At 57.6% G+C, this 8,662-nt stretch overlaps 1 protein-coding gene across 1 annotated transcript; it reads right to left on the bottom strand.

The window, feature by feature from the left end:
- Positions 1-2,728: 2,728 nt before the first annotated feature.
- Positions 2,729-8,091, bottom strand: HSPB1 (heat shock protein family B (small) member 1). The gene is made up of 3 exons (XM_007067107.4): positions 7,601-8,091; positions 3,677-3,740; positions 2,729-3,053 (listed from the first exon to the last, which is right to left on the bottom strand). Exons 1-3 carry the CDS (start codon positions 7,992-7,994, stop codon positions 2,864-2,866), a joined length of 648 nt encoding a protein of 215 aa, XP_007067169.1. The 5' UTR covers positions 7,995-8,091; the 3' UTR covers positions 2,729-2,863.
- Between the last annotated feature and the right edge of the window lie 571 nt (positions 8,092-8,662).

Genomic DNA, 8,662 nt, shown 5'->3' on the forward strand with positions numbered 1-8,662 from the left:
TTGGCTCTCTGTGTCCCAGAGGAGATTAACGAGAGACTCTTTGGTGGTTCGTGAGCAGGGTTTGTTAACCCTTGCCAGGCTGTGGCTGCGTACAAATGCTGATGGCTAAAGGTGAAAGCTTTGGGAGACTTCTGGAGCATGCCTGGATTCCAAGCGCCAACTCTCCAGGATCCTACAGGCTCTGGGATTCTTTTCAGGTCACTAGCGCTGGGTGAGTCTCTGTCTTGGAGTCTGACTCAGGAAGGGGGATTAGCTCTGGGATTTGTCAGAGCAGTAATATAGTAACAGTGAGCGAGACTGTGCTGCCCATCTAAGGCTGTGTCCGCGCGTCGGGCTGCGGGGGGTTTATGGGAATCCTCCCTGCCTGTGGTATCTGCGGGGCCTTTGGGAACCCCCGCCAGCTGCTCCCTGCACTGGCAGCCCAGAGAACCCCAACCAGTCCGGCCTGGTGCGGTCTCTGCCCTTCCCAACCCAGAGAGGAAATTTAGCGCAAGGCAACGCGGTCAATCCGATGCGCCAACCTGGATTGGTCAGGGCTCTCGGGGACGGTAATGCAGGGACCAGCCAGGGTCCCATAGTGGCCATCCCTCGGCCCCAGTGCACGCCTAGAGCAGGGCTGTGGGACGCCTGCCCTAGCAACTGTGCGAGGGACTCTGGGAATGTAGCTCATGCAATTGGCAGAGGCAGCCAAAGGAGGCATCTGGCAAGCTTTCCACAGCGTGACTGGGCTTCCTCTGCCCTGTGTTTGATTGGGGCTTGGCTCCAGCCCTCACCTACCCCCTCCCCGAGTTGCTTCATGCTGCACCTGCCCCTCTTATCCTCTTCTGCCCTGCCCTGTCCCCCTCAAACCCTTCCCTGTGGCTGTTTGCTCTGTGGGCCTTCAGGGCCCATCTGTGACTGTGTTTTGTACAGCACCCTGCACAATGGGGCCCTGTTCTAGGCAGGTCCTCAGGCACTACCCTAACAAACCTGATTATCAACAGCAGCTGCGGTGGATGGCCAGTGCCCCTCTCCAGGGGCCTGGATGTCTGGAAGGGACAGGGTGGCGGCCGCTGGCTGGGCTGCGGGCAGCCTGACTTGATAGCCACCCTGGGCTCCCTAAGGCTCACCAGGTGGGTGGTAGCCCCTGGGGTCCTCTCTTTGGGTAAGCTGGCTATCTTAAGGGAGGGCAGGGCTGGAGCAGGCGCTTAATTTTCTATTTCTTGAACCTGAGGGTAGAAATTCACTCCCAAGCCCAGGCGAGAGATCTACATCCAAGCCCCACCAGGAGTGGGGCGCTCAGCCCTGGTGCTCCGGCTTGGGCCTGCTTCTGTCAGGGAATCCCCCACCTGGAGAAACTGTCCTCCAAGATGGCCTTTGGCCCAAGCCACAGCTTTAGGCACCAGGCAGTTCAGGGGTTTGGCCCCATTTTCCCCCCCCCCCCCCCCGCCCCATGGGGCTGGGGCAGGGGGGCAGCTCTGGGACCCACTCTGTTGGAAAGTCTGGGCTCCTCTGCAGCCCATGGCTTCTCCCCCTAGCACAGCATGAGGGTAGATGGTCCGAGTTTGCCCTGCTAGGCGCTGCTGTCCTCTAACTAAAGACGAATCGTCATTAACACCAATGCTAGTGCTGCACTGGTGGGGAATTATGGGTCCGTGTTTCCTAGTGTGGCTAAAAGCCTACTGGGCAAACTGAAGGGCTGGGAGACCAGCAGAGTGCAAAGGTTGCCTGGAGGTTTCCAGAAAACGGTGGCCTGTTGAAGGCATGCCAGGGACGTGCGAATCCCAGAGCACGGGTCTCAGGAGCCCGGCAGAGAGCAATTCCTGGCGGGTGAGTCACACTTCGGAAGAAGCAAGCTAGCGTTGATAAAACCAGGCCTGGTTCCAACCTCCATCCCGCCGAGCAGAACAGCGAACCTTGGTTGGGGTTCAAAACTGATCCCGGTCGCTCCTTAAAATCAAAAGGTTCTTTGCCAAATCCTGGGCAACTGCTGCGCCCTCATGGACTTGAACGGGGTTGCTTGCACCCAGCTCTGTTCAGGATCGGGCCTATTGATTCTAATCGCCGTCAGGCGGGGACAGCGCTGCAGTGGGATTTCCCGAAGGTCTGGGGGTTGTGTGCCCCCCGCCCCCCGAATGCTAAGAAGGCCACCTGAGGCCTGGAGAGGGAGCTCATCTCCTTCCTTATTCCCAGCTGCCAATGGACTAGGAGAACATCATTTCCTCTCTGGTTTCTGTGGAGCATGGGAATGGACCTGTGGCCATGCCCCAAAGGCCACCATCAAGCCCACAGCAGAAGGAGCCATGAAACGCTGCATCTCCTTAGTGCCAGGCATGTAGGCGCTCCTGCTAGCCACGGGGGCGGGAATCGACGTGGTCCCCAAGTGCCCCGCGTGATGCAATGCCTCGTGTGGAAGAACGGTCTAATGGCTAGAAGGCCCAGGTTCAATACCCACCTCAGCCACTGACTCTGTGATCTTGAGCAAGTCACAGGGCCTCCCTGTGCCTTAGGTGACAGCTATAAAAGGAGAATGAGGATTCCCTGCCTCGCAGGGGTGTTGGGAAGAGAAATACCCTGGAGGTCGGGTGGCACTCGGACATTATGGTAAGGAGGGATGTGAGCAGTGAGAGAATTTCTCTTGGGTTTTTGCAACACTCGCTTACAAAGCAAAAGGCCCCACCAAGGACATGCGGACGGCTACACCCTAGCCACAGGGGAGCGCAGAGCACAGGGGAGAGGCAGGTGGGTGTTTGGTTTATTTGACTTTCAGATTTATTTGGGGAACTCAGTGAATGCGCTAGTACAAAATAAAAAAACAAAACATGGTTTTGGTGTGCAAGTGGCGCCAGCCGGGCTGTGATTTTCCTCTGTGCCAGGTGCCTACTTATTTCTTGGCAGCGTCTTCAGGCTTTTTGGTGTCAGTTGGGGTGATCTGGGCATGGCTCTCAAAGGTGACGGGGATCGTGATCTCGGCAGACTGGATGGCCGGCTTGGGCAGGGGGGCTTCCACCGTCAGCATGCCGTCCGGGGAAAGCGAGGAGCGGACCGAGGTGGCGTCGATGCCAGGGGGCAGGCTGCACAAGGGAGAGGCAAGTGAGGGATCGTGGGGTCAGTGGGCTTGCCTGGGGGCACCCATTAGTACCGGATTCCTGTCTACACTCTTCCAGCAGCGATCCTGTGATTAGCCATAGAGGGCTGGAAGTAGATCCCTCCTGGGACCGGCCACTACCACTCTCTCTGCACCACCCTTCGCTTCTGCCAGCCCAGGAAACGTGGCCAGGAACCCAGATTCTGAGACCTGCCCTCCGCTGCCTTGCCTCACAGCCTTGCTATCACAAGGCTAAGCTGGAGCTGGGGGACTGAACACTGGGGAACCTTTATATCCAGGGGATCCTTATCATGTGGGAGCCTGATGGCCCGAGTCTCCCTGGAGAGCGTGTTCCCAAAGGCGCATGGGAATACCAGCGTTCCAGGGATAGGACTGTCTCCTCTGTCCCTGCCCCACTCAAGCAGATGCTCATCCCAGTACCAGGGGTTGTCAGCTGCCGTCCTTCCCCCTAGGTCAAGCCAGAACCGCCCCCTGCTTCCAGTGTGCTGCACTGTACATGTGGCAAAGACCTCTTCCCCCACCTTCCATGGCTGGTGGATGATGAAGGCCAAGTGTCTCCCAAGAGCCCTCTCTCCTCCAGCTACTTACGTGTATTTTCTGGTGAAGCACCTGGAGATGAAGCCGTGTTCGTCCTGCTTCTCCTCATGCTTGCCTGGAAGAGGAGGAGACAGACCGTTTCAGAGGGGTGAACGATGCATGCAGGGGAATGATGCCTGGCTCAGGGCCATGTCCCTGGCTCAGCTGGGATTCTGCAGCCAGAGGTCCCCGGGGCTTACCCGGCCGCTCCATTGCACCGGGAGAGTGGAGAAGGGAATGACTCGCCCCAGCCTCTCGGGGCACTCCTCCACGAGCCCGCCTCCCCGGCCATCACGCCCACCACAGGACTGCGAAGGTGACTAGGAGCTGCTTGGCTGGGGAAGCAGAGAAGGACATGCTCCTATTGCAGCTTCATTTCAGAGCTGGGAGCCTCGAGTCTGAATCCGGGGGCGAGTGTGAGGACTCGAACCCCAGAACCGCCCTGGCAGTTTGGTTTCTCCTGCTCGGCCTCCAGCGAGGGGTGGCCTGTTTTTTCTCTCAGCCGAGATCAGCTGTTCTTGCCAGATTCCCACCTCTGGGCGGGGAAGCTTGTCTGGGGCGGGGCCAGGCAGAGGACTATGATGGGACTCTGTTTTTATTCTGTGTACGTACAGCACCTAACACAATGGGGTCCTGGTCCTGGACTGGCCCTCCGGGGGCTACAACTACTAATGTAATATGATGCTCCTGCCAGTCCGGAAGCTCCTCTGAGCTGAGTGCCACCGTAGTAGGGACAAACAGGCTAAGACCGCCAGGCTGACTTCCATCGTGGTGTCCTTGAACCCAGCCGTCCAGTGGTGGAAAGCTGGTACATCCCCAAGTGCAGGCAGCTTCCCTGACTTGCAGTGGGAACTCCCCTACGCTGAGGGGGCTGGGAACCGGGGCCGGAGCCAAGCTGCAAGCCTTACGGCTCCCAGAACCGCTGCTCGCCCGCCCATCCTTCTAGTTCTCTGCTTCCCTGTTACCATGGTTACCCTGCGCCTGGGCAGGGCGGCGTTTGCATCGGTTATGATTGCAAATGGAAAAAACCAGCCCCCCACTCGTCAAGGCGGCTTTGTTACAAAACAGGGAGGCGCGGGCGCCTCTGAGCAAGGGATGCAGCGTCCAGGTTGCTTGATCTGGTTTTCAGAGCAGGAGCCAGGCAGAGCTGAACAGCTGGGAAAAGACCAGAAGCAACTACAAATATAAACAGGAACACGTGGGGGGGGGGGGGGGGGGCAAACCTGGAATTTTGCTGCTTAGGGGGATGTGTTTCGGCACCTGACAATGGAAAACTGAAGAAAAGCCCCGAGTCTCTTCCCCTCCCCCACCAGTTGCAAAGGAAAGCTGGCATCCACTTCATCTCCTGGATTTGCATCCTCGGGAAGGGAACGTGCCAGCTGCAGTCTGGACGGTTCCAGAACGGGCTGGCTCAGATGGTAGCCCTCCGCTCCCCATGTCCACAGCTGCCAAGCCCAAGGTTTCAGAGGCAGCCTCGCTGCATCCGCCTGATTTGTGGCCCCTGAGCTTCACATTAGGAGCTGGGTGCTAACGACCCGCAATTTTCTCTCTAAGGTACTTATACAGCCCCTTTATCGTAGTATCTGAGCGCCTCTCAATCTATTCCTGCCAGGTAGAAAAGTGTGATCACCCCTGGTTTACACAGAGGAGGGCCCAGGTCCTCTGCTATTTAGGCACCAACTCCCACTGATCTAAATCCCTTTGGGGAGCTGGGGCTAAGTCACATAAGGAGACCATGGCAGAGCAGGGATTTGAACCTATGTGCTAGTATCTCTGCCCAGCTGGGTCCTGACTGCTGACCTATTGTCCCACAGGAGCAGTGGGGCACTCCACAAGCAAGCACTGTCTACCTTGGATTGAATCGGTCCTTTTTAAGCTTCCGTTCTGCGTGCCCCCATTCTGAGTCCATTTCACCTGCACGTTCTCAAACCTGCACCAGCCCTGCCAAGGGTTAATCATGAGAGTTTCAGGCTTTGCCAGGAGCTGCTGAGGTCAGAAGTTGTTGTCTCTAGCTGGAATGGAGTCTGGAAGGGACCTAAATCCTGTCCTGCAATCCATCGCTTTACAAGCCCAGCGGGCATTCCCCCAAACTGTCAGCTGTCTTCTCTGGGCCGCGGATCTGCAGAGCCTTTGGCTGGTCTTAGAGTCTGACGGCAGTTGGGATGGCTCACACCGGGCATGCAGGCATCTGGCCTTTATTCTTTAAAGGAAAATGAGCTCCCCGGTGTCAGCTCATCAAACTGCTGCTTGTCAGCTCCTTCTTAGCCAGCGAGATCCCATTGCTCATGGGCTAATTGCAGGGACTTTGGTGCAGAAACAGAAGTCACTTTGCAGACCACAATTACCAATTGCCACAGCTCACCTGCCTTCAGGCTTCCTAGCAAACCCTGAACTCAGGGTCAGATCCTCAGCTCGTGTGAACTGGCATCACTCCAGTGAAGTTTGTACCAGCTGACAACCTGGCCCTCAGACACAGCTAAATTCCTCTTTTAAAAAAGGGTGGCGGGGGATGGCTCGGGGGGGACCAGGGCTGATCTATACATAATCCCATCCAAACCACATCTGTTTTGTATGGTTGGGCCAAAGCACGGGGTAGTTTTGTTGTTTGACTTAATTTCATGGGGTGTTTCTCAGTGGGAAGCTTTTTTTGGGGGGTGGGGGGAAGGAGTTGAACAGAAGTGGCTGAAAATGGAGGAGGGGGGAATTCATCAAATTCCATCCTCTTCACACACTTTGCTTTTCTCCTTGAAATTTTGATGGAAAACATTGGGATGTGAGAGGTTTTGCCCAGCTCTTGTTTGGGATCCGACACGGTGGGGGAAGGGGGAGAAGAGGCTGGAAGGAACGTGATTCAAATCCACCAGCAACAGTCACACGATTCCCCTGAGAACCAAAGCTGCCATGTTTCGTGCCACTCTAGAAAATATGCCCTTTGCTGCCAGAGCAGTCACTGTCAAGTACGTGCACGCACTAATGAAGCACTCGGGCCCAGATCCCCAAAGGTATATAGGCTCCTTGCTTTCATTGGAGGACCCTAGCAAAATCTATAGGCACTAGAGGTAGTGTGGGCTGGAGGTTAGACTGCGAACCAGAGACTCTTGGAAACCTGGGTTCTGTTCCCAGCTCTGTCGCTGACCTGCTAGGTGACCCTGGGCAAGTCATTTTCCAGCTCTGTGCCTCAGTTTCCCTTCCCACCCTTTGCCTATTTAGACCTTATGCTCGATGGAGCGGGGAATACTTACTATGTGCTTGTACAGCACGCTGGGGTCCTGATTGAGGTTTAGATCTCTAGGTGGGCATGAAATTACAATATTTAATATTTAAATATTTAATAAGATTTAATCATAGTAGTAACATGGGGTGGCATAACCAGTTTAGTCCCTGTGCCAATTCCTTCCCCCATCCCCGGGGTCCCGTGTATTGTATGTACCTAGGTGGGCAAGCAAGTCTTTTCCCTCCTCTTCCATCACCAGAGCAAACACCTTCCTGGCCGAGGGCGAGGAGGAACGTGGCCCCTCCCTGGAAGCAGCGGGAGCCGCGCAGCTCTCAAGCAGAGCGAGCAAGCAATGCCCTGCAGGCTCCAGCCGCTCCCGAAGGCTGTGTGGATGGGGAGTGAGGGGGGCAACGGGCAGCAGCCTGCTTGGGCTGGGGGGGCCTGAGCACGAGGAAAGCGAGAGCTGCCAAGCCGAGGGACGGAGGTTTGAGAGGGCCAAGGGTGCACCCGTTCCCTCGCGCTCACCCCGCAGGGACCCACATGTGCCACAGTCATCACTGGGGGTAGAATCTGGGCTCTCCGGAGCCACAGGTGGTAGCCGGCCCGGTGGAGGCTGGGTCACGCACCCTGCCCAGCGGGCAGCATGTGCCGCAGGGCTGGGGCTCGAAGGAGACCAGGTCCGCCCCTCGCCTGAGCCAGGAGGCGCCAAAGGAAGCACTCACCGGTGATCTCCACCACGCCGTCCTTGGTCTTCACCACCAGCTCCTCCGGGGCAAAGTGGTTGACATCCAGGGCAACCTTCCAGCCGTCCGAGGTCTGCCGGATCTCCGAGATGCCGCTGCTGAGCTGGCGGCTCAGGGCCCGGCTGTAGGCCGGGTTGGGGGAGGTTGGCGAGGTGACGATGGGGCTGGTGACGGCGACGGGCTCGGCGGCCTGGCTGGGCATCAGGCGGAGGTAACCCGGCCAGCTGGTGCTGCTCGGCCACTTGCCCCAGTCCTCGAGGATGTGGGGCAGGCCGAAGGGCTGGTCGAAGAGCCGGCTGCCCAGGTACCAGTCCCGCCAGGGGTCCCAGCTGGGGCCGCGGAGGAAAGTGAAGGGCACCCGGCGCTCCGACATGTCGCGCTTCTTGCCCTTCCCCGACGGTCCGGCCTCGCTGCTGTGGCTGGAGGGGGAGCGAGTGCTGCGTCTCTCGAGCCACTCCCGCGGGCCGGCCCCTTATGAAAAGGCAGCCGGTTATTTTTAGCCAGGCATTTCAGCTGGCTATTAATGGAGATTACACGGCTGATGAACAGCAGGTCAGCTGTCGGGCTCTGCCCGCTTTCTCCCACAGCTGCTCTGTCTGCGAGCAGGGGAGAGTGGGGCTGGCTCCCCACGATCTAGCAGCAGCTCTCGGGCAGCAGGAAGGCGGCTTGGGAGTGAAGACACGACCCTGGGATTCAGGAGAGTTGAGTTTAGTTCTTGGGCCTTGCCACATCTTCTCTGTGTGACCCTGGGCAAGTCACTTAATCTCTCCGGGCCTCAGTTTCCCCCCCTGTAAAATGGGGATAATAATGGTCGTGTATTTGTGTTGTGACCTCTGCAGGCTGGGGACTGTTTCTTACCGTATGGTTGTACAGCACCCAGTGCAATGGGGCTTTGCTCTCAGGAGGGAGGGGGACTCCACGGGGGCGTCCACACTGCATTGTAAAACTGTCGGGGGACCCCGCTTTGTGGACTTGGTGTTTCCGAGCCCACGGTTGAGCATCCATGCTGCGTTGTGAACCCGCATTTCCAATTGCTGGCCT

Source organism: Chelonia mydas, chromosome 17, assembly GCF_015237465.2.
Source record: "Chelonia mydas isolate rCheMyd1 chromosome 17, rCheMyd1.pri.v2, whole genome shotgun sequence".
NCBI lineage: Eukaryota > Metazoa > Chordata > Testudines > Cheloniidae > Chelonia > Chelonia mydas.